This window comes from Chroicocephalus ridibundus, chromosome 4 (assembly GCF_963924245.1).
Source record: "Chroicocephalus ridibundus chromosome 4, bChrRid1.1, whole genome shotgun sequence".
NCBI classification, from domain to species: domain Eukaryota; kingdom Metazoa; phylum Chordata; class Aves; order Charadriiformes; family Laridae; genus Chroicocephalus; species Chroicocephalus ridibundus.
Window position 1 is genome coordinate 12,623,166 of NC_086287.1, and position 26,658 is coordinate 12,649,823.

A 26,658-nucleotide genomic window follows, 5' to 3' on the forward strand; every position below is an offset into this window, starting at 1 on the left:
ACTGCATAGCAGATAGTTTGTGAATATTTCTGGAAAAGAGGACAGGAATGTGCACAAATATATTACATAAGCAGTTACTATTCAATTTTTAGGCTATTGACTTCCCAATTCCTACACGCCCTAACATTCACAAAAGAGATTTTTTTCAGCCATAATTACCTTATCTGACAATCCACTCTGTAATACGCTGTTTCTTGCTATTTCACACAAGTCACAGGTACTTAGTTTCCACACCTGGGCTGCAATAGCGTATTCTTCCATGAGAGCTTCCTGTATCACCAAAACATGTTTAATATTAAATTATATGTAAATAAGATGTAAATGGCATATGTACTCATTACTAATTAAGGCATTTATACATGCTCTTTAGATAGCTGTGAAAAATTAGAGATTTAAGACTTTAACATCACAATTACTAACAAACAGAATTGTTTATTTCAAATTTCCCAAGGGCAACTGTTAAATAAGTGATAGGCACTGGGTTATCTGAGTCTGAGAAATTGCAGCCTGCAGTCCAGATCCTTAGAGGCATTTATTAGGCAATTTCAAATGAGATCCCAGGGCATATAAACACCTTGGAGGATCTTGTCGTAAGTCTTTAATGAATACTACACAGATAGCAGGGCAGTTTCTCACTTCTGACCTTCCACACATGGAAGTTGGGTCTGACTCTAGTGGGCTGTCACAGCTGAGATCTCCCACGCTATGTGCAACTCGGCTGGTGCTGCATTACATCCGTGCAGAAAGCCCCCACAAAAGCTCTCTGTCTTTTCTAGCGGAGACGTGTCCTGGGCCAGAACAAGCCTGGGTGAAGCACACCAGAGCTCAGTTTGTCTTCAGAACATAGACAATTGAGCAATGTACAGGCCGCTCTAAGGCACAGCATGACTCAAGTCAGTGCCAACCGCAAAACTGGAGCAGGAAAACCAGTGACCAGGCACTTCTGTCCTGCCAGGCCTCCCAAGGGCAAGAATCAGTTTCATTTCACTGAGCAAACAGCTCATACGTCATCTTCAGAGATTCCACATTGTGTTTTTGTAATGTACTTCCCCAGATTTATTAGTAAGGAAACTGGACTTTCCTGGCACTCTAGAGGATTGTTTATGAAGGCTCAAACCTCCCTTCAGCCTCATCCTTCATTCTATACTTCAACAGCCAACACTGGAGAAGCAAGAGTACAAAAGAAACATAATTAGGAAATCAGACATTTCCCTCTGAAACCTAACAGTGAGTAGTAGAGTGAGAATGAGGAAGAATAATGAATGAAGTGACTGAAAGACATGATATCCTAAGCAATGATATAAAATAGCTTTCAGGTCATTCTGGGCCTATGTGCTACTGTTGCCAAATTCAGACAAGTGCTTTTTGCAGTTCTTACCTTTGTATAATGAAACTGCATAGGATCATCCGTGGAGAGAGAGACATGAAGTCCCTTATGTAGGAATTCCCGTAGTGGATTTTTTGAGTACTCCAGGAATAGGCTGTTGTTACTGAGTGGAGACATAGCAATGGGTATTTGTGCAAGATAATAAAGATACTGGAGGACAGGACTCTGCAAAACAAAACACAATCAGCATTTAATAGTACTATGGGATAATGAAAAAAAGAAGGATTTCCCTTAGATAAAATGGAAACAGCAAAGTTGAGGTTGACGCTAAATGCTGACTTCTTTAGAAAATACTTAATAGTCTGAATTTTAAGCATTACTAATCTTTATAAAAAGAATTTACATCTTTCAACATATATGCTATCTTTTTAAAAATACAGTAACTAATATTACTGTAGATTAGTAAGTATATATGACTACTAAGGGCACCGCATTTGATACTGACTGCATACCTTCCCTCAAAACCTGAAAGTCACAGGTAAGAGATGTGTAAGAACTGCTAAGCAATTTGTTATTTTCAAAACTGCAATCCAATAGGTAAATTTTAGGAGCAGAATTAGTTCTAATTTATTAGAAGTCATCTATTGCTGTTACACATAATATAAATAATCTGTAGTCACCTCATCTTTATTAGTATTTTTGGCTTAACCAGCCTGTGAACCGAGCAAGTGCCATTGTTCTTTATTATTATTATTATTATTACTACTACTACTACTACTTGCTATGCCAGGTTATGGCACCAGGATAAGCAGGAGACAGTGAAGAGGAGAATACTTCAGTCACATACAGCCCTAGTAGTGCTCTGTCTGGGTCTAATTTTAGGAATTACTGGTGCTGAATGTAACATCAGACGTGATTTTAGGGAAAATTTTTCTTTGTTCTTGGATATGTTGAGAAATACAGAGAGAATGTTCCAATATTAACCAGAAAATCCAACTTACAAGAGAACTCTTTCCAAAATATTTCAATACACTCAGTTCAAGTCTGCCACCCACTGACCAATTATTTTAATTACAAAACAATGGCCTGTGGATGAGTTGCATGATGTTTTTTTTATTAACTGATATGCCAGGAATGATAACATTTGTCCTGTCACAACAATCAAGGTGTGTATAAAAATATTGCTGTGTTATACAGCTATGTTAACTTTCTTGATCAAGTGATCCCAGTTACTCTAGACAGACATAATCAAAACCTTAATGAACTTGTGAATGAACCTTGAAATACAGGGATCTGATCAGGGAAGATTACCTTTGTCCCTGTACAGAAGAATTTAGAGCTTTCCTTAAATTCTTCTGGGACCTAAACCAGAGAGTAGTAACAATTCTAAGCAGGTTTTTCCATGTAATTTTAGCTCTGCTTGGAGTAAACGAAAACAGGTGCCATGAAGTCCTTGACATATCTGAACAGCTGATCTTCCCTATAAAGACATAGCTTTAAAATGTTCAGTTTTATTTTTGTAGCCTAAATAAGAAACAGGAAGTTCAGCTGAGCTTATTTATTTCTGATCAAAGTGAAGAATTACTTGTAACTTGCTAAGAAAATTAATTTGGGACTGCCCAGATAAAGTCAATTTGGTGACTGCTGTTTGAACCAGTGACTGATGTCCAAGCAGACAGTGATTAGTTTAGGTGAGCAACAAAGCAATACCTTCTTCAAGAGCAATCCATGAGAAATGTTGTCTGCTGTCAGAAAGGCAGATACAAGGTGTGTGATAGACCCAGCTTCTCCACAGTGAGGTCGAAACAGAAAAGTACACATGCCTCTTTCCCTAAGGAGATTAAAAGCAAGTTCCACTAACAAGAAGTGCACTGTTCTTCATCTGTTTTGTACAAAATTATCGTTAATATGGGAATTTAAAAAAAAAAAGTTACACATTCTCATACAGTTTGACATGACATGTATCCGGCCTACCTGTGGTCTGCTATCAAAAGGGGCAGGCCCCTTTATCCAGGCCCCTTCCGCCACCTGACATATTTGTGTCTTCCTTCTTCATTACATCTCATTTAGCAATTTTTTAGCTACTGGGTGAGCAGTTATTTAACTGATTTCCGGTGAGGAAACTGGCAGTCAGAAAGCTAAGTGAACTGATGCAACCTGTGGCTGCATCATTCCTAGATTCAAAATGAGGGAAGAAGTGGAAGCCCATTGCCAAGGGTGAGCTAACACTGTCTAGTGTGACGACAACCTGCCATCTCACCAGGTTAAGTGTAGCATAAAACCACACCCTCAGTAGCATAGAGATTACCTAGAAGTGTTAGTTATTACAATAGATTTCACACTATAATTTCTAGAACTATTTTTATCATCTATATTAAAAATGAAGCTGGGTTTTAGGTTAAAGCGGACCCTGTTATTCAGTGCAGACAAATGTCCCGTAAGTATTTGGAGATGTTCAAAACAAAGAATTTCAACACGGACTACTAGAGTGTAAGGCAGTTCTAGGATGGATGTTCAGTAACACTGAATGTGAGGATGTAATCCATCCTTGCTGACTTCACTAATACTACCAAAAGTATAAAAGAGTCTTGTGATGCCTCAAATAGTATGTTTAACAGAGTGAACAGTTATACTGACTCGTTGATGAACTGTGTCATTATGTCACCTCGCTGTAAGAATATTTAGTGATTATCTAGGGATATTTTCAAAGAGTAGTTGAAATGATCTTGAAGTAGAAAAGAAACTCGTAAATTCTGTCAGAATCTCTGTCTTTGGAAAAGCAAAAAAAAACGTAGACTACAGAGAATGTAAAGGAAGTCAGGAGAAAGATATCTGCTGAACTGTGTCCTTTCCATTATAGAACTAAAACTAACAACTAGGCCTGTTTTTTGAAGGTACAAGGTACATTAAAGCGGATGTTTTTATTATGAGTTTTGATTATATAGTGTGGTAGAGAAGGAAATGCTTGAGGTAGCAGCAGGAGAGAAGAAGTAAAATTTTAAATGTTAATTTGGATAAGACCTGTGAAAATGATAAATCTGTGTACCTCCTATAAGAAAATCCCAAAACGTTTTATAAATAATAATGAACCACATTTTTGCAAGGTAAGCAATGACACTGTAATACCAACGGATAACCTTACTGGGCCTCAATTTGAGTCAGTTGTGCAGATCACACAGTGAGTCAGGAACAGAACCTCAAGTTGAATTTCAGGTGTTACTGAGCCTGATGCCAAAATCTGCTTTTACAGTCATGATCTCACAGTCAGTATCATAACTCCCTGCATTACTTGCATAGGCATCAGTCTCAAAAGTAGTAAAACTGAATGAGTCAGCAGGCATGCTAAAGTAAGTTAGCTAGACATGCAGCTTATAATTACGTCCTCCTCTGTCCATCTTTGATAACAGCAGCAGCCCTTAAACCAGTATTTTTCACAACGTAAGTTTGTATCTCTTAAATTACCAGGAGATAGCAAGCTACCAAGAGGTACCTTGTATTTGGAAATCCACTGTGAATCTAAGCAAAGGTCAAATCAATTTTGTGGGGTTTCTTCTTTTGCTTTGTTTGATATATTCAGGTTTAAGGAATTCACAAAACAAGAAGATACATAAATGTCAAATGAAGATATTAGCACATGCCTTTACAATTTCTGAATATTTCCTTTGAATTCATTTTGCAGTTAATGTTTTCAAAATAACTCATGTACTCCTCTTGTACTTTTTAAAATAATTCAAGATAAGCTTTGCTTCAAAAGATATGTGATCAAGACGCTGACTTAGATTGAGACCAACATCATTGATTTTTCTTTCTGGAAGCTTGTAAAAGAGAAAAATGACTACTTACTTCCTCAGGTTGTTTAGCAACATGATGTTCACGTACATATAATACAAATAATAGCTATACGGGGGATTCTTCTCACTGGTCCAGAGGTCAGGGTTAAGGCTCTTGTCAGAGAACATATGGCCACTATGTTTGGATTCATCATCAACACTGTCAAAGCCAGTCACCTGGTGGGGAAGAGATTCACAGAAATCAGTGTTTTCAAGAAGCAAACTTTGGCGTTGTTGACTCTTGCTTCAGGACTTGCTTGTACAAAGCGTCTAGTCTTTCATTTCCCTCCTTACTCTAGCAGTCCTGCTGCTCTGCCCTCCTGCCATACCATGCAGACAGCAGGAATAACGTGTTTTCTCAGAGGAAGTTTCACCCATTTTTTTCTGCTGAGACAAATAGGAGGCCCAGGTGCACAAAAGCCTTCAGACTCCTGTGGGGGGCACAGGCCCGTAAGACTCCCTCAGATACAGATTACAATCCTTGAAACTCATCTGATTTGTTATTTGAAAAGCAGCTGGAGGCCAGAAGCTCCCAGCAATCCTCAGAGTTATGGTTTGGGGGCATACTCAGAAATATCTCTTTTAATCACATCCCAGCAGCTACATCCCCACCTCTCTCCTGAGTCCCATCAGGATCTACACAACGCTTCCTTCCAGTTGCCTCCTTCTTGGAGGCCAGTCCCAGAGGCAAACTCAGAACACACATCCTGCGTTATGACGTTCCCTCTGCATAAGAGCATGTGAACGTTTTTCGGTCATTCTTTATAGAGAGGATTACTGAGAGGAAAAATAAATAGCTGTTGAGCTGTTTCAAAGGAAATAAATGGCAACTACCTGACAACAGGACCTTACCCAGGCTTTTATTAAATTGTATGTCAGGGCTTTAAAACAATAATGCAAGTAATATATGAAGAGGGAAGCTTTTTTTAATGTCCACAAATAGCTGTGGACAAACAAAATTTATGAGTAGGAGAGGATCGATTTCATGTGACACAGAAAATCCAAACATACTTACGTATTTGAGGAAAAGGTGCAATTCTCTGTGGTCTTTGGGATTGACTGTTGCTTCAAACAAAGGTAGAAAAATGTTCTCCAACATCTTCCCAAAACTAGGCAGAATATTTTTTGACCTAAATATGTCACTGAATGGAAAAAAAAAATATACACAGTTGTAACCATTCTTTAACCAGTTTATATTTTTCCTCACTTTACTATTTTCTGTTATTTGCACGTACTCTACAGCTTGAGTTCTACCAGGATCCAGAAATTCAAAGTTTATGTCAGGGCAGGGATCATCTCTGTGCTCTGCTTCCTGCACTGCCTGGCACCCTGCTTCATCCAGGCTCTGCTGAAGCTCCCAAGTGCTCCAAAAATAGAGACAGTATGCAGGGGTAGATGCTGTCTCAAGAACAGTGACCCCTTCCTTTACAGCAATCCAAGTGCTAATAGGGGAAATAAGGAATTACCTCTCATGAAAGATTTGTTTTCCGAAGTTGTAACTACTCCAAATGAAAGTAGAATGTTCTGCTTTAGTGAGCCTCTCAGAAAAGAGGAACAGCACTTCAGTGTGTCATTAAGTGCATGACTTAATTAAAGTGTTGATTCCGCTATGTACCTAAGAAATTAAAGGAGAGAAACTTTCTCCCTAATGAGAAACACGCTCTGGGGGATATATGTGATCATGACAGCTCATTCTTTACTCATACTCCAACTATGCGATTTCAAAATATGAAGCTCCACTATTAAGGTTGACAAAATCGTCATGGAAGACTGTATTAAAATATATGGCATTAGAAACAAAGAACCGTTTAATAAACACCCAAAGGATGCGTAAGCACCTAAGAAAAACTGACACTGATTTAAGCTTGCAAATGGGCAATCTGGGTTTCATTTCCAAGCTCACTGTCATTTAGTCACTGATCTTGAGGAAGTTTGATGATAACAGTTTTACAGAGCATTTTCTACTCCTCAATGGAATTCAAGAGTGGATTTATTTTCATTACTAAATCATATTTTAACTTGCCTTTGAATGCAGTTTAATTTCACCCAGTTGTAATTTTTGGTTTTAGTATCTTCAGACTTACAAATAATACACAGTAGTTTTGAATAACTTTATAAAGAGTAGAGTCAAACCCCATCTCCTGTCTTCCACCCCCAGACTGTCAGGAAAACTGCAGCAATGGTCAAGAATAAATTTCCCAGGCTGTTGCTTATAAATAGAACTACAGGACAGCTCATAAACCATCTAAAAAATATCAGAAATTAAAACAAATCATTGGTATGATTTCAAACTATTAAAATTACCAAGACCTCCTGATTACTTACTAGATTCTGGGAACCTGAATTATCCAGCGCATATTAGGGGAATAAACTTTATGCTTAATGAACCATTTTGCCAAGTTCAGCCATTCATCTGGAGATCGTCCATAAATGGATAAGCGGGGTTCTGTATACTGGTACTTACTTTCTTCTAGTTCACGGGCTACTTCCTATTGAGTAATAAATATATTTGCTTTAATAAGGACACTGAAGATCATTTACAGCTAGTAGTATATTTATCATTGTCTTTTCCTCAGACCAGACATAACTGTATTGTCACCCTTTAAAGATAAAGGGAATCTCTTGTCTATTAATCCATTATTTTTAGGCATCTAAATATTCTCCTGGCAAGCCACCTCAGATATCATTTGAGTATAGCTAACTGTAACACCCAGATTTAGAGGACAATATTCTTGTGCAGTTCTTACTAGCACTTTTGTAAGACATGTTTAAAATTGGTAAATCAGAATCATACTATTTAAACTGCAGTAAACGACTACATAAAATATGCAGACCAAAGGAGATTCTGACCCAGAATCTGTGGTAGTAAGCAATTTTAAGGCTATTAAATTTAGACAAGCACTTCTCTACATCTAAGATCTGACATCTAGTTCATGAAAACTACTAATTCTTTTGTTGTAAGAAATTAATTTGAAGCCTGTGCATGCATGTGCAGAGATAGATTTATGCAGAGGCACTTCCCTAGCAGCTACCACGAGCCAGCTACATCCTAACAAAATATTAAGCCAGTGAATTGACACTTGGCTGCTCTCCATTAGTTTGAAACAGCACACAACTCTGCTTTGAACTCATACACAGGTTACGCGTATGAGTTTCTAAGTCATAAAATTATTTAGAAAGCAGCAATGGCTGACTTAGCAGAGGTCTGTCTCTGACGAATTGCTACAGCAAGTCCAACACTTGGAATCATTTAACCATAGTGTTAGCTGTAGGTACAATTGTGGCATTACAAATCTTTTACAAACCTTCATTTCTCTACAGCTGGAAAAGCTTGACACTTATTTACCTTGACCATACGAGCGAAATATTCGCCACCAATGTAGTTCTCAGTTTTCAAATACAAGTCCCTCAGCTCACTGGCACCAACTGGATTGTACTTGGAATTGAATTTGTCAAATCGATGAAATGTTTGACGACCCTGGAGAGGAAAAAAAAACAAATAACCATGGGTTTAAGTACACAAAATAATTTATAAAATAAATTGCCTAGCAATAAAAGGCACAGAAAAATAAAAAGCCTATTCTAACTTCCTTCAAACATGCAAAGTAACGTATTAATTCAAATTCTGATTTAATATGTTATCATGCAAAAACTGCATAAATCAGAATTTCACACTTAGAAAACTTAGCTTTTTCTCGTTTATTTTGTCATTTTAATAAACTTACTGCATGGACATCTAAAGAGTCTACAGTGAGGTCATAAGGGTCCATGTGAAGGCTTTCAAAGACTTGCTTTAAAGTCATCTTCTTGCCTTTTTTCTCTGCAACAATCCTGTCAGGCTCCGTTTGATACGTGTGCTTAATAAACCTCAATAAGTGCTTCTGGTTCATGCAAGCAGCAGCGTGGATATGAGTATCAACCTAAAATCAAAAGGTTAATCATGCTCATCATTCATATGGATAAACTTAAATTAGCAAAGTATCTATGTCAGTGACAACAATGACTAAAGCCTTCTAAAATATTCCTTAAGTAAAAAATGGATTAGTGCCTAAGCAAGTCAAAATGTTTTAGAACCCTGAGGTTTTGGGTTGAAGGGATTATTCAATAAGCAGAACTATAAATAAAATAGCCCTCAATTATTAATAGTTTCCTATTTAAATAAGAACACTTTCAACAAGTTAAGATACATTATAAGTGCAAATCGGAGAACCTGGGTTCAGATTACGTTTCCTGACAAGAACCAGATGGTTTCCACAGGTACGCTTTTCTATTGCTCAGAAGTTTGCACTGCTATTTGAGCAGCCTGTATTAGAACATAAACCAAAGAAACAACTGATGAGACCTGGGAGTTGGTTTGTTGATTTAGGTTTTCCCTTCAATATGTGTAATTCCTTAGGTGCCTCCAGCAGGTACGTAAAATTAATCTGTTGCAGTTCCTTGCAGTCAAGGATTTATTATCTTAACTACACCCATAAAGTATAGAAGAAAACCAGGTATATTCCCCAACTGCTTCTTGTTTGAAAAGACAGGTAATACTAATTGGAGGTCCTAAGGACTAAGTACGTGAAAAGGAAGAATAGGCCTTAGCTGGGATAATGGCCTTAAGGAATGTAACAGCACAGCAATATCCCATGTGTGGAGCAGCAGAGCTGCTGCTCCAGGGTCCGTTTGCTTTGAATTTCCTTGAGAAATTCTGATTGAACAACAAAGCAGCCTAATGCATGTCCTAGGCAAAACAGTGAAGTTACTCTACCAATAAATTCCTATCAATTTAAAACCAAAACAAACCAAACGACTGTTCTGATTAGATTCCACAGTTGACAATAAGCACAACAGCCCTGGGGACAGCTTGACAGACTCTGAAACTGCCTTCAAGTTCAGACTGACAAATCCTTGCAGAAGCAGTTTCAGCTTACCCCGAAGCGGCAGTGCTGCAGCCTGTCTGCTGAACTTCCCATTTTCCTCCAGCCCAGGCCCTACCTGCACATAGATGGCCGTGCGCGCAGGCATGTGGTCAGAAGCAATCACCAGCTTTCACTATGTCTAACATTGGCCTTGTGCGTGAACTGGAGACAAGTCTTACAAGACCAACTGGCAGAATGGTTCTGCCAAAGGAGTAGGAATCAAGACAGTTTGTAATGCAAGTCTCAAGATGACGTATAACAGGGACAGGATGGTTCAGATAATAAGTCTAAAAAGCACCACACAGTACTGTCCTACATATTGGTAGGAGATTGTTTAGAATCATTGTGAGTAACGCTTTTCCATGAAGTCTTATGTGAAACTGTAGTGGAAAGGGCTGCCCTAACTCCTCATACAGAGTAAGAAAGGAGCTTCAAAGCAGAAATAAAAAATAATCTTGCTTCTGCACAACATTGGTAATGCAGCTGTCAGAATGCACCTAGTTTTGCTGTCTACATTTAAAAGTTTAAATAAACCAAATACTGACAACAATCCTATTAAATGTCACAAAAAGAAATAGGAGCTGGAAAATCCACACTGCCACATCACTGTAAAAATGAAACTTGTTTGACTTTCAAGGTGCAATTTGAGAGTTAATTTGATCAACTGTATACAGGTATTTGTACCTCCAAAAGAGACCATAAGACAGACAGTGGGCTTTTCAATCTCACAAACAATGACATAACAAGATCCGAAGGTTGGATGCTGACATTAGATACAAGTTCCTAAAGATACTTACTACACTGGAACAGTTTGAACACACTGCACTGTGCTTTTTAAAATGCAAGTAACTAAGCATTCCCAGGGACACGCTCCCAACAAGACCAACGTAGCCTGTATGCAGGAAGTCACATGAGAAGGAATTCTCAGATAAACCAGCTGTAAGGCACCACTGAACCTACATCTCAGCAAGGGCTCTCATCCAGGACTCCTCTGTCCAGGAAACTGCAAACATGGACACATACGACACGAGACCAGCGCGTTCCCCTTTGCATAGTGACTATGTCTGCAGCTTTCAGATTCCAACACCAGAAATAGTTGACATCCTGATCTGCTTTTAAGGATCGGTAGGAAAAAGATCCTGGAGCACCTGAGTAAGTAACAGCCATGCTCCTGCAAAGTAAACCTCAGCTTATGCTATGACATACAGCCCACAGAAATGCCAATGTTTTACTTGGTGCATATAGTCATTTAATTTGCAGTTTATACATACAGAAGTAGTTGCAGCCTTCTAAGGGTACATCTGTCTCCATGTGAATGTTAATAGCATGACTAAAGACCAGGATATAAATATTAACATTTAATTGTTAATCGCTGCCTAGTTCAAATATGCTAGACACTTTAAAGCTAAATGAAAAAGCAAGAAACATATTACTGTCTTGAAGTACACAACATGAAGTACATTACTAATCCACAGTAAACAATGCTGTGTCTAAAATAGTAAAAGCAGCTCCGCTTAACATATTATTACACTCCTCAGCGTAGTTGTATAGACGTTTGAACCCAAGTGCATTATATGTATGCTTACTCAGGTTAATAAAGGTCTTCTCTTTTAGAAACAAATATTGTTTACTATAAACTCTTCCTGGACCAGTGAAATACTACAAACTAGTAGGCTTGGTCAGCTTCTATAGGAGACTGAAATAACAGTTAATAGATGCTATAAGCTCTTAACATTCAGGAAAAGCAAGTCATAAGCATAGAATACCAGGTATAGGGAACCTAAATAAGTGTAATTTATTGAATTTCAGTGGTGGCTCAGCTACTGGAATTAATGAGATTAAAAAAAAGCAAAACCCAACACTTCCTCTTTATTTAAATCAACATGAATTGACTACTGTTAGGAGGGCAGGGATGGAAAGCAAGGAGACGTTTTGTTTGCTTGTATGCAAGGATCACATGACACAGGAATAACCACATCTCTTTTAAAGTTCTGCTTCCCTTTGAAAAATAATTGTCCCAAGTGTGCCCCCGCAATTCAGTAAGCTCCTGTGAAATCTTCTCCAGTCCCCACAAGCATATTACACACACAGCTCCATAGCTGAGCTAACCACATCAGGCTTATTCTCTGAGAACCAAAATTTTCCTTTCCTTTTTTTTCCCCCCTCCTCCCTCTCCCTAAATATATTTATTTCCCGACAGTTAAAAGACTTTCCTGGAGTCTCTTTCATGCTTTTTCCAGAAAACATGCAGTACTTTGGCTACCTTTTTTAACTACCCAGTATATTTTGACCTTTAGGTAAGCAGCAATTGCAATAACAACAAAAGTCTTCTAGATTATCACACAGCTTTTTCTTCATTGTTTTTTAGAAGCAACGCAACTTTTTGGAAGGTTTTAATGACTTGAGCTTTGACCTACCCTAGCACATAATTAATTCCTGTGTATGCTTTTGTGCGTTTTCACTATCTAAATGAAGTATCTAAACACAGAATCCTTAGGCATAGCTTATATGGTGTGATTTGGTTAGGGATTTTTTTATTATTATTTGAAATGTTATCATGCTAAGAAATTGCTGCTAATTTCATTGTTATTTATTATGAAAGGCATCTACTAAAAGAATTTGAACAGGTTTTCATATAAGGTTGACAAATGCCCTCTTTGCTTTTTGTGCCCCCACAAAAAAAAAGACAAAACCAGTCCCATTTTAAGCTGTTATTATTTTGTTCTTCATACAATACATAAAGTAAGCTCAGACTTTTCTGGGCCATGAGTAACAAGCCCCTGCCGCAAGCAGGGGCTATTGCTTCTATTTGCAAACATTCTGCTTGCATTTGTTACAGGGCCACTCCAGCCCAGTTTCCTCTTAGTGGGAAAAAACCTCATCTGCATGCTCTTAGCCAAATTTCCTGTTGCAGTTCTTCTTCTCCCCTCCCCCTAGGAGGAAACCTTTTACTCAAGGTCACATTAATCTTCAATGAAAAGAAGAAACACAATGACTGACAGAAGCCTGTCTTGGAACACATAATACGCCTTCAGAGAACTCATCTTTTTTAACAAATGAATTGTTAACACAATGTTCAAAGCACAAAAATACAGCTTTACTGCCAGTTGACAGTGGTAAGGCCCAGTGGTAATGGTAACAGAGGTGCACAGAGCCATTCCTGTCCTTTGAAACTGGTGCTAATTAATTAATTCTTTTAATTCCATCATCTCATTCAAGCAACGGTGGAAATCAGTTTTCTTGCAATTAAAGGATGGTAGAATTCCCTTCACTCAGCAATTTGCCATGTAATGAAGCCAGCTTGTCTTCCACTGCACCTTCTCGCTTTCAGGCTATCCCTTTCCTTTCCTTACTGACCTGACCACCCATGCCATTCTGCCCCCAGGCTTTGTGGATTAAGTGCTTGTACTTCTCAGTCAAGATGGTTACATCTGTGTACAATTTACAGCTTGAAGGAATTCCCATTGCCCTCCAAAGCACGTCTCACCAGCACCAACTTCCCTAAACCACTCTGTCTCCCTCACATTCTCAGATTTCTTCTGTTCCCTCCCACTGTCTCTCAAATCTCCACAAAATACCATCAGAGATCTATTTTACAGATGCTTATCTGTGCACATCAGAAATAGGATCATAGAATGGTTCAAGTTGGAAGGGACCTTAAAGATCATCTAGCTCCAACCCCCCTGCCATTGGCAGGGACACCTCCCACTAGATGAGGTTGCTCAAAGCCCCATCCAGCCTGGCCTTGAACACTTCCAGGGATGAGGCATCCACAACTTCCCTGGGCAACCTGTGCCAGTGTCTCACCCCCCTCACAGTAAAGAATTTCTTCCTAATACCTAATCTAAATCTCCCCTCTTTCAGTTTGAAACCGTTACCCCTCGTCCTATCATTACACTTCCTGAACGTTGCACTGCATTAGGCATATCCTCTAGATTCAGAGCAATATGATAAATACAGCAAAAACAAATGCCGAGGGCAGCCCTTTTAATGATACTGAACTTTTCCATTGCATAAATTAGTCTTATCCACAGCCGCAAACTACCTGATTTTCTAAACACGTGGACTTTAACTCGTAAATGCTTCTATCCCCATAGCTATGGGCTTTGTGAACTTGACACTGAATCCTCTGCAGCCATTACCTCAATGCTGGATTGAAGGGAAATAATTCCACAACCCACTGCTAAATTCCCTGCTCACCAAACTGCATTAGCTTTTCAGATAGGATGCAACAGCTTTATACAATGAGGTTGATTCTTTCCTTGCAGCTCTGTAATAGGCATGAGAGGCACAATACACAAAATACTCTGCCCTAGGGTAGCACAGTAATGCTCCTGGCAGCTGAAATAGTCCATAGAGCTGTGCAGAGCCCCTCAAGAGCTTGTCTAAATCATACTTATGCCATCCAAGGCAACCCAGAAACCAGGAGAGACAGGAGATGCAAACCCCTGTGACTCCGGCCTCTTGTTTGGCTGTACTCATTGCAAAATGCACAGGATCAAGCCCTATAATGTTTGTATTTACACAAATACAGAAATAAACTGCTATGAAGAGAAACAAATCTATTTTTCTTTTCTTTTAATTACTAAAAGAAAGGATAGAGGAAAAGCTTTCTTTATGGTCTCTACAGAATTTTTGCATTATAATGATTGATGTCTTTCTGCCTGATGATTTTGTGCTCACTTTCAAGGCTGAGGATAGACATAAGAATTTAACTCAGCATCTCTGCAAGATAGGAGGGGAGTAGTATGCACAGTATGTTCAAAGCACAAAAATACAGCTTTACCGCCAGTTGACAGTGGTAGGGCCAGTGGTAATGGTAACAGAGGTGCACAGAGCCGTTCCTGTCCTTTGAAACTGGCGCTAACCCATAAGTCTTCCCATTCAGTATCACTTCCATTTCATCACCAAAGTCAGTAAGTAGCTACTCGGCGGGGGGGAGGGGGGTGGCAGCAACCTCAGAATGAATCAAATTTCAAGGAAGTCAAGGTATAGATTCACTGTTCACTCAGGATGCTTTTAATCATACATTTAAAAAGCAGACATCTGTTAATTTAATTCAGTATTTTCTGAGATCTATAGAATTTAGAAGTACATAAACTCACTCTAACTTCTTTTCTTGGAAGTAATGAGTGGTATTTCAACCCTATGGTCAACAATCAAAAGCTAGAATTTACTTCCTTTTTGTCTAACCAATATTTAAAAAAAAAAAATCAGTTGCAACGATCTAGATCAAACGATATCTCAAAGCAGCAGCCAGCTATTGCAACAAAGAATTCAGCAGGGCTGTGTAAGCCACTCCAGAAACTGTGATCTTCCATATGCAGCTACCCTGGCCTGAGCTAAAGCTCTGCTGCCACACGAGGCTAGGCATCTGCGCTACTGAGGCTGTCAGCAGAAGAATATGATGTGTAATAGTCACTGCTATGACATGTTCTCAGGTTTGGTTTGCTGACACACTGAAATAATGGCTAGAGAGAGAAAAAATATGGAAGGAGGCTTAGGCTGGCATTTTTTCATCTTTAGAAAACTGTATCAAAGCTATCTGCAGTGAAGGACACTTGCCAAGGCAGTACATAGATATGTCATAAAGGGAGCAAATACATGTTAGGTAAACAAGTATCTTGGCTTCATTTTAAAAAATAAGAAAAAAATTAAAAAGGCAAGAACCTCCCCCCTAGAAAGAACAATAGAGACAAACCAAAGTTCAGTAACAACAGCCCCAAGACCAAGAAAGCACAGTAAATGCCTCCTGCAATTAGTAACATTTTAATAAAAGTAAAGTAATATTCAGGTGTAGGTCCTTTACTACGAAGGTGTATTTCAGCTAAAAAAATGAACTATAGGTTTTGAATTATGTGAGGCTGTAGGGCACAGTGGTCTATCGGAAGCCCCACTCAAACAAACTGCACATACTTGCTTTGGAAGGCAAGACCCTAGTGGGCAAAGGCTAAAACTCAGTTCTGAGTTTGTGTGCTGCAAAGCTAAACTCTTATTACTGAATTTCATGCTTAATGCAGGCAACCCAGGAGTTATGTGGAGAATCTGTGTTGACTGCAGTTTGCTATGCATGAGCTGGAGAACGTGGGAGAGCCCTGCTGATAGCAGACTCAAGAGTATTCTCTAAAGCTAGCATTCTCCTACACAGACAGTTGTCCACCTCCTGCAGGGAGCCACGTGGGGCCAGCCACACTGCCTTACCACCTATGGATTCTTGTCTGTCTAGAGAAATATTTGTCTGGTTATTAAAGGGCAATCTTCCCGTTCCAGCTCCATCAGTGCAAAGCGTACCTTTGGCTGCATTCTGGTTAAGTCCAATATATAAGACATACACATACATTTCCCTTATTTAATAGGAGCCTTACCCTAGGATTTATTAGACGAGCTCACTGAAGGAGAACTCCTATTAAACCAGGAAAAAAAAACACGGTAAGGGCACAGAGAGAAGGGGAAAGAAAACCCAGTAACTTTTGATTGTCATGCCAGCAAATAATGCTGGCCAGCTTTCTACTGTACCTTTCTAAATGCAGTAATACATGTTCACTGATTGACCTTGCCACTACCTTCATAACTCTTATAATTCTGGCATTTTCCATCCGTTACTTTGGCTCTTTTATATAAGCAAACAGATCGTACCAGGATCTCTACACTAGTGTCTGAGGGATGTAACAGACAACTTCACTAACAGCTCTTTTGGGAGGTGAATCTTATTTCTTGCTTTTCTGATTTCTTGCTTTTCAGTACATACTGTTTAGGACTGACTAACAGAGAGACATCCTGAAAATAGAGGCCCTAGAAGTATCTGTTTCAAATGATAAGTTTTGCTGCTGATACTGTTATTAGGGAGGAAACACTTCCAGGAGGTTACAGATCCAAACATTACTTGAGTTAGCAAGACATAGGAAGAACAAGATTATTTGGGGGCTTACAGGAAGTCTGTCTACAATGAAGTTTACTTTCCATAGGGAATGCTTGATAAAAATACTGCTTGAAAGCTTGCTTCATAAAAATACTACTTTAAGCAAGATTAATTCCGTGCAGCAAGAATTTTTAAAGCAACAACTAGCAGTAGGAATGATCTGTGCCAGAGAAGAGCAAGCTTATTCCTGTTGCTTTGAATTTGGGTCTTGCCAAAGGGGAAGTTATGCACATTTTGGGCTTTTGAATAACATGAATCCATTTGTAGATTGGCCTGTTTAATAGCAGATAATTAGAAAATAATTAAGACATGCCCAGAGACATTAAACATTTGCTTTTAAATCACAATCTCCAACTTCGCAAGTACCATCCTCTTAATTACAGCTTCTCAGTAATCAAATTGATTGTCTAGGCAGTTACCCAATTCACAACTCTGTCCTTCACACCTCTCAGACACCATGTATTTTATTATTAATTTCTGTCAGCTAGTGAAGTGTTTTATCTGAATGTGGCATGGAGTAAATATTTTGCTCAGGGTTATGCAAGAAAACTGCCAAGTTAGGAGTCAAGTCTCTGCCACTTGAGTCCTGCTTAAGTGAATTAGCTAACAGATCTTCCCATCCATACGCTTAACAGATAAATGTGTGAAATTCATCAGAATTTAGCTAAAAACTCATCTGCTTCTAGCCTTGTGATAGACAGGGGTACATTCATCAAACACTTCTGTTTAGCAGATTTTGTATTTGACAGTTTACTACCACAATAGCAACAAACATTCACTAGCCAGCACACTGGACACTATAGAGAAAAGCCAAAAGGATTTTCTGATGTATCAGCACTAAGCAAAACATTATAAGAAGGACTGAAGTATTGATCTGAACCCTGAAGTTACAAAATAAGGACCACCTCTTCCAGTTGCATATACCAACAATGCAAAATGGACCTGAAGTGGTTAAAACCACCTGCAACATTTACTGCTTTGTGAAGAAATCTCACCTATCAAACCGAAGCATTATCTCTCCAGTAACTTCCTTTTAACTTCAGGAAAGGGAAGCAAATGAAACAGCGTAACACTCTTGCTTTCACGCTTTGAACAGAATGCAGCTCCCTTGGGTGTGAATATGTCAGGAAACAAAATCAGCTCCTTAACTACCCTACCTGCCTCCTAATTACGTCCCAGTGGATCTCAGAGGCAGCTAAGAATACAACTCAAATAACAATCTTTTTACTTAATATTTCACAGACACTTTTTATCACATACTGATGTCAGCATGAACCCTCCGTTCAGTTTCTGTGGGAGGTCTTTTTTCTTTTGACATGTATTTAAACACCTATTTTCTATATGAAGTGAATTTTTTTCTCCAAAATCTATACAGCTGTTCCTACTACAGTCTAGTATGACTTACCTGCACGGAAGCAGGAAAATGCACTTAACTGTCTTTAAGTGAATTAATTAAAATGAATTAAGCCTCCATATGGATATTTTTATTCATAATCCAAGTGAGCTTCATTTGATTAACTGTTTCACTCCTTTAAAGCAATCTATATCCAATTAAGCCCCTTTGATTCTGAATAACTCTAGCAGATGAGTTTAGCATAATTCATTTAACCCACTTACATTCAAGTTAATTCTCCTGGAGTGTTCCCATGTAGAAAAAATTTAATAGTCTTAAAATAACGTAATTCAATTGAGTGGTATGCACACACCACTTCATGCATATCATCTACACCTCAGACAAGAAAAGCAAAATTGCCGAAACCGAAACTCCTACTAAAAACAATGTCACGCCTTTAATCCTTTTCACACTTACCTTTCTCACATTATAAAAGTCTCGATGGGGATTGCTCTTTAGTTCTTTAAATTCTGACATTTCATTTAACATCTCATGTAAACTAAATTTAGATTCTAAAAAGTTAAGCCTCCGATGGCAATATGTTTTTCTGTAAAAGAAAACACAAAAAATTAACTGTAACTTAAAAATATTTGCATTTCAAGTTCAGAAAGAACTTGAGAGTTTTCATAGTAAAGACAAATATTATTTTTTTTATGAAGACCAAGACAAATCTATTCTTCTTATCATACTGGTTAACAAATATATAAGTCAATGTCCGATACAATTTCAGACCAAAGTTATTAGTTAAACCCCAAACAGAACTCTACATAACAATATTATGTCCTTTAAGTTGTCCGAGTATTGTTACCACTGCAGTTCTTTCGGTAATGATGATCAGAGAAAGCATAAAACCTATAATAAAATGTGATGTCAATTGCTACTACTCTGAAACCATACCTCCAATAGGGCATATTTTTATATACATATATATTTTTTTTCTCACATATAACAGAAACAAGCTATAATCCAGATTTACTCACTATGAAAATAATGAACAAAAAAAGAAATCCCTGGAGTTTATTTTTCAATGTGAATATAAGAAGCCAAGGTAATATCCAATATACTTTCCTTTTTTATGCCTTAAAAACACATATATTTTGTACAAATACTTTTTTCCAAAATAATTTCTTATGATCTTTTTAGAAAAATAATGCTTTTTTGTTCCTGCTTGCCTACTCCTCTGTCTTCACTTTCATCTTCTGTTAGGTTTCTCATTCTATTTTTAACCAACAACATGTTGACCATCTGTCAATTCTTATTGAATCTACAATATTTTTGTAGCACTATTAATGTAATAGCCTTCTTTTTTCTGCTTTATTGTTGACAATCTCCTTTCAGTGGGACACAAATCCCATTATGGATTTGAAAGTCCAATTCAAACACAGTCTCACTGTATCTGATACTGATCAAGACCTGTTTTCCCCCTGCAAGAAGTCTTTGTTGGGTTATTATTCATGACACTGGAAGACTGAGGAATAGGGGTGAGATTTCACCAGTTTAAGAACAGCAAAGATTAAAGAACAATGGGCTCTTGATCTCCAAGCAGCCCCACGTGTGGTAGACATAAATGACCGGACAGCACTGGCTGCAAACAGGGAAACAATACCCTATGAAGAGCTTATGCAACAGGATTACTGAAAAGACTTTTTCCTTTTGGTTTGTGTGTATTTATCAGGGAGTGTCAATCAGCGTGCAAAAGCTTAATCTGAAGAAGTGAAAGGAGCAGATGATTGCTCCTACATTCACAAAGGTGCTGAGTGTTCTAACATCCTACCAAGGCTCTTCTTACTTAGGGCTTCCTGATAAACACTGTTACCAAAAGCTGAAAAAGAAAAGGTCTTCAGTATGACTTTTGTTTCAAGTTTTTCCTCCTTGTCCTTTAATCTTCTCCACATCTGCCTTTTGGAATATGGAAAAAGAAACTGCAAAGGCATTTAGTCATTGCATACTGTAAACAAGCATACTCAAGCTAGCTTTGATTTGGAGCAGGAGTGCTGATAATGCTAGTGGAAGCATAGGCTTTTGCTCCTGAAAAAATGCTTAGGGAACAGGACAGTTCTGGTCAGCCCATCTGCTTTGCCACTATCAATGCACAAGGCAGACAGAATATGCTGCAGGTGTCAGACACAGACTCAAAGGGGAAAGAATGCATCAGGTGCGACTAACTTGTCACAATGGAACTGATGATCTCTCAAAGGCCAAGGGACTAGGAATGCAGTGCTGGCAGGCAGGGCAAATAGTTCAGAAGAACAATCCAGGTTCCTGCTTTGTTCCATCCTAGGTGGAATCTTTTCTAGTGTTGAGGCCACGAGAAACATTGACATTTCCAGTCCTCAGTTGTGAAGTAAACTTAAAAACTGGACGCATGTGGTTTTGTTATGCACTAGGCAAGGACATTGCTTTGTTATGAGTGTGTCAGCTACTGTACTAGAGTTGTTGTATTTCTGGGTTTTAGAGATTTCCCAGGAGTTTGACGGTTCTGGGAAATTTCAGACCTAGTTTAATTGTGCATGCATGGATCAGTTTTGCAGCACATAAGCAGTTAATTGACATCTGGAATAAATCAGGCTGAATATTAATGTTGCTGAGTCGTTCTGTATACTCTACATATGCAGGGTTTCTCTTCATGCAGCAAAAGCAGAACAGACTTGAAGGAATTCCAGGCAATTGTTCAAAAACCTCAAATTCAGTATAGGCCAAAACAAAATAAAAGAGGTGAGGTTCAAGTTGCAGTTCCCATGCCTCAAGAAGTTTGGGTCAGATTTGACTTAAATGGGAACATTTGGCAAATTTCTTGCTTTTCTGTTAACTGCTTCTCATTTTGCCACGGCTGATGCAGAGAAACTAAAGAAATGAAATACAGGCATATGTGGGTTTGGCTGTCATTTTTTTTTCTCCTTTTAAGTCTTTCCATGATGCATTAATGTCTGAAAAGGGTGAAACAAAACACTACTGTAGAATGAGTACATTGAGGAATTAAATATCACAAAAGTGAGAAGTATCAAACTAAAGGTAACCATCAGCCTAAAGGGGGAGAGAAGAAAGAAAGAGAAACATACGTTGGACCATCTGCAATTAGAGCAAGAACATGGCTCAGGTCAAGGGTATAGGTCTCCAGGTCAGGATATGGCAGACTCCGAGGCTCATTGAGTTCCATCATTTCTTTGTTATCATAAACAAAGGGAATGCCACCTTTTATCTTGATAACATAATCCAGATTATCTGGTGCATCATCAAGATTGTAAGGGTCTTCATTTTCTTCTGGGGGTGAATGGAAATCTGGAAATAAATTTCCATTTAGAAGAAATAACTTACACAAAAGGCAAAATAATTACAAAAAGGACTTTCTGATCCTATAATGCTTCATTTATAGCGGATCTTAATACTTTCATTAAAATCACATTTTCAGTTACTATAAGAGATCTGTTGTTACAACACAGCTTTATTTTAACATGCTGTCATTGCAGTCCCTCCTTAAGCAAAGTGCCTACCTTAATTCAAATATTATACATTATTAGAGTTCTCTGAACCAATGTATAAATAGATTTAATACTACTCTTTATTAATGTATGATGGCACAAGTTTCAGAATAAATTTCCAGCAGTATTTAAATTAGGATGATTGAAAATACAGTTGAGATTTTTGAACAATAAAACAGTTGTTGACTTCATACCCACCTTCATTATTTTCTTTTCACTTTCTGACTCACCATAGTAATTTTGGAAGTTTGTATTTAAGCACATAGTAATGCAGCTGTTCTCATAGTGAAACATCAGTCAGAAAAGAACAGGCTGTGCTTTACTTCTTTACTCTCTGCCCTTCCCACAATCCAATGAGCTAGACTAGTACATACCTACTAGCACTGTTTCATCTTTCCCTCAACTAGCAGCAAATACACTTCAGCTCATGGTAGAGCAGGTAATAATTTAAGACTCAGTGCTCTCACTCTGACCAAGGCAGTGGTTGGTTTGAAGGTTTTTTGGGATTTAGCTGGTTGGTTGGTTTTGTTGTTTTGATTGGGTTGGGTTTTTTTGTTTGTGGGGTTTTTTGTTTGTTTCTGTTTTGTTTAGTTGGAAGGTTTTTTTGTAAATAAAACTCCTTATTTTTATGCTTAATTGCTTTTGAATAGAACCAAAAGCACAGAAGCCAGAGATAGTACAACACAACTCTAGTTTTCCACTTGGACTTCCAATCATGACCAAAATTAGAAAGTGCCAGAAGCACAGTTGGAATTTGTTCAGTACAGTTTTATAATCCCTTTACAAAATTACAATTTTTTTTTTCTGAGAATCAGGTAAACACACACACTTCTGGGAGATTCAGCTTATGTGAAGACTCAAACATGACAAGACTCATGCTAGTGAGCGTTCATTGCTTTTTTTTACAGTATCTAATGCAACTAGCATAAAATAAGTGTCTCAACTTCATTTATGTCAACTGAAATACATTCTTGGGCTCAGTCTTATCACTGAGATTTCGTCTTTTACCTGTACAGTTAAGCCAAGGCAGAAAAGTAATTAACCAGTCCTTTTATTCACCTAGAGCACCTGAATGTATGTTATAAACTGAATGTATGTTATAATCTGTAATATTCATAACTATCCAGCGCAAACTTCTGCTAATTAAGACATTGTGTAATGAGATTTTATTTTTTATGTTGTAAGTTTAAAATCATAACTGTAAAAAAGTTATTAACCTAATAATAACTTGGAAATATCTCCCTGGCAGCTGTTCCAAAATATCTTTCCTGTCTTGAATATTCAATGCACTGTCCTCTTTATACTCCTTCTGTATAACAAACACTTGAAAACAATTCACCCTCTTTCAACCACTGAGCTAGAGGGTAATTGATTTTAAATGTCACTTTGTGGCTAAGAATACATTGGATTGTCCACATGGACACATCTACAGTGGCATATCCGTACAGATCAAAGGTTGCTCCTTACAGGCTAATCCAAAAACTAGCAGTGCAAACAGTTTAGTGCACAAGCAAAGCTTTCAAGACACAGCTTATCTAAGTGACAAGCATCATTTGTGACATACACAGTGGGGAACACATTCAGCCTAATAAACCTCATTGATATCAGAGTTTATTAACACAAGCAGAATGCCCAATAAATATAGCTTCCAGTCTTGACCTGGTAAGCGTACCACGCCTATGAAATTACTGACTAAGGGCTTGCTAACTGGCATGTCTGTATCATGCTTCAATGTACAATGTAGATGAGCTCATAATCCCTTTTATTTCGGCATGCCAAGATCAGGAGGAATGACTTTTCACTTTAAACCATATCCATATATCTTTTTCCTGGAGGAACACAAGTGTATTGTTTACCATCCCATTTGCTGCCAAAAAAAAATAAATAAAAAAAAATAAAAATCAATGAGCGTCTAATATGTTTGGATTTTTTTAAGCTTTTGACAGCTTCAAAGTTGCAAATTAGACACAGGATTTATAACTTAGATCCATCGGTGATTCTCTACCACTTACTAACAGATTACAGAGGCAAAGGCACTCAGAAGAGATCATCAGGAAAATCCAACTTACCTTTACTACGGCAGTGCATGGGTTTAATTCTGTATTTTATAAGGAACGAAAAGGATATTCACCTGGATACACTTCATCTTCAACCTTCCATTTTTCATCTTGCATGCTACACAGATACTGAGATGTTGTTCTTGGGAAGCGATGGTAGGCAAGACGTGAATACTTTTCTCGGATGAGAAGAGCTTTCACCAGACTTTTGGCAGCTTGTTCATAATCATCAACTGTAACCTGAAAGGAAAGTCTGGATAAATACTGACGACAATAAAGCAGCAGTTTTAGCAACAAACGGAATCCACACCGGTAACAAGGAGACTGAATTTCCAGAAATGTAAGTGTATGTGGCTTGACCATAAGGATCTTACCCAAGGTCTCAAAGAGCCAATGACAGAAGCAGAGTCCAAATACAATGCACAAAACACACATATGCAAATTTTTTCTCCTACCATATGTTACCCATTTATTTAATGCCTAAGGTTTTTATTTGATTTATTTTTTATGATAAAAAGCATAAAACAACCTGACCTTGACTTTACCTGTTTTACTAATCAATGTGTTCACAAAGCAATTTACAGTCTGTTGCAGAGAGCCATAATATACTGGCATTTCACACTTTTTATACATTAACTGCTTGTCGTTTGGGACTCCCCAGATACAGAAAGGGGAAAAAAAAAAAAAATAAATGGTTTCTTACCCCCGCACAGTAGTCCCCACTAATTGAAACTCTCTGAAACTCTGGTACATCATATGGCACTTGGACTGGCAGAAAAGCACTTGGAAGAACTGGTGTTGCAGGAGACAGAACAGGATTGGATGATGGTGCTTTCCATTCCTGAGATGGAATTTGTAATGACAAAGACTGGGATCGAATCATCTTGAAACTTTTCTTCCTACAAATTCATGGTATAAAGCATAAAATAAGCCATGGTATAAAATATTGAATACTCTGGAAAACTGATTACAGCAAAGAAATCACTCCCTAAGAAGTTTTTACAAATGAAATCTCTCATACTACAGGAAAAATGTTGGTCACAAAATATTTGTGTTTTTAGCTTTTTTTTCTATTGACATTTCACATCATGTATGCTACACACAACTGCACTTACGCTCCACACAGATACAATATGCCATGATTTATTTACAATCACTGTAAAATGCCCTAAGGTTTGTTTTATTTCACTTCTTACAAACTCAGTTTCAGCAAGTCACTGTACAGAAGGAAGATGCCATCACAGTGTGTACTTTAGCAGGAGTTGATTCTTAGAGACTAGCAGCATCAGAAATCAGGAAGTATCAGCCAGAAACAAGTGAATGTTACATAGAGTAAGCTGTTATAAGTTATCATGCTATTACACACACTTTCCATTCTTTCCAAAACATGCAGGATTTAAAAACTCATCTAGTTGTCAGACAAAATTTCATATATTGTCATTCAGTTAGATTTGTAAGAAAAAAGGATGAGCACATAGTTATTCCTTAGGCAGTGTCTGATGAGGCTTGAGCAAAAGGCTAATGTTGGTTATCAGAGTAATAACATAGCATGGCTTTGATACACAAGTCCATTCCTCCCCTCAGAGCACTAAATGGCTAACCCCCTTAGATTTAAAAACATTTGTCTTTTCTCAGCAAAACTGTTATAGGTGTGTACCTTAGACAAACCAGCTAAAAAAGAATGTTGTATTTTTCACTGAAGTAATTGTAATACCCTCAAGTGAAGTTCTGCAATATTTCTAAAGATTTAATTACTTTTCCTTACTCAGTTTAAATGTATTTAAATGTATTTTAAATATTCATATAATAAATAAATATAATGTTATAAACTACCTGTGATATCACTTTCTTTTGCAGTGTGGAAATACTCCCTCATTTCATAAACTAGATGCCAAAGCCTTAAAACATTAGTAAGAACCACTAGCAAAGAAAACAAAATACTGGAATACTCTCTGGAAGTTGCGTATTACTTCTGTGACATTATGAAGAATAAGAACATGCAGTGCCAGTACAATTAATACCCTATGACCAAATTCCATCCTCTCTTAAGTAGTTGTAGCCACCTTTGAAATCAGTATGGAATTCTTGAAAGGCAGTGTTGGATCAACTGCAACTGAAAACAACACAAGTTTTATCCATATAACTGCTCTTGAAGTACACTTCAGTCCTGTAGGGCAGGGATGAATACTTCTTCTGTTCCCACATGTAAACAATATACATATAATATCCCACTTCCCACAGTTAAACTTGTGCAAAACTTAAGGTACAGCTTGACAGGATATATTTCTGTAAGACAATTTCCCAAATTAAAAGTGAAACTTATTAGTTCAGAATGAAAGATATACCAAATAGTTGTTTGAAAACATCTAGTTTTCCCTTCCATGCTTGCTTATGAACATGCCAACCGGGAAACCCACTTGCACAATTAAAACCAAAAGTCTCAGCTCATATCATCAATGCATCATACCTTAATTTAACTAAACCCACTCTTCTCCCTTCTGTTCCAGAAATATGATGCCAAGCATTACCCAACTGACTGTCTGCAGCTAACTGGGCACATGTGGTTAACCATCACTTTCAAAAGCTTCCTTGTTGGTCTGCTTTTTGATGAGTCTGTACACATCCAAGTCATTTGGTGTCAGACTGGTGCTGAGCTTGCATGACTCTAGGAATAGTCTAGCCAGTCCACTGAAATTAAGATACTAGAATGGGCTAATTATCAGGGTAAGGCTACTTCTCTGACAGAAGA

At 37.9% G+C, this 26,658-nt stretch overlaps 1 protein-coding gene across 4 annotated transcripts in view; it reads right to left on the reverse strand.

Annotated features, from left to right (window-relative positions):
- AMPD3 (adenosine monophosphate deaminase 3) overlaps positions 1-26,658 on the reverse strand; it is a 36,738-nt gene that overhangs the window by 5,465 nt on the left and 4,615 nt on the right. For 3 of the 4 annotated variants that reach the window (XM_063334801.1, XM_063334800.1, XM_063334802.1), the window contains 12 exons: positions 24,613-24,808; positions 23,984-24,149; positions 21,433-21,652; positions 18,791-18,920; positions 8,883-9,077; positions 8,504-8,635; positions 7,483-7,646; positions 6,173-6,299; positions 5,171-5,334; positions 3,038-3,158; positions 1,379-1,552; positions 160-270 (listed from right to left, as the gene is read on the reverse strand). In XM_063334801.1, coding sequence (XP_063190871.1) covers positions 160-270; positions 1,379-1,552; positions 3,038-3,158; positions 5,171-5,334; positions 6,173-6,299; positions 7,483-7,646; positions 8,504-8,635; positions 8,883-9,077; positions 18,791-18,920; positions 21,433-21,652; positions 23,984-24,149; positions 24,613-24,808 — 1,900 coding nt within the window. Of the gene's footprint in view, positions 1-159; positions 271-1,077; positions 1,162-1,378; positions 1,553-3,037; positions 3,159-5,170; positions 5,335-6,172; positions 6,300-7,482; positions 7,647-8,503; positions 8,636-8,882; positions 9,078-18,790; positions 18,921-21,432; positions 21,653-23,983; positions 24,150-24,612; positions 24,809-26,658 lie in introns of those variants that run through there. The other variant, XM_063334803.1, reaches the window with a different exon arrangement.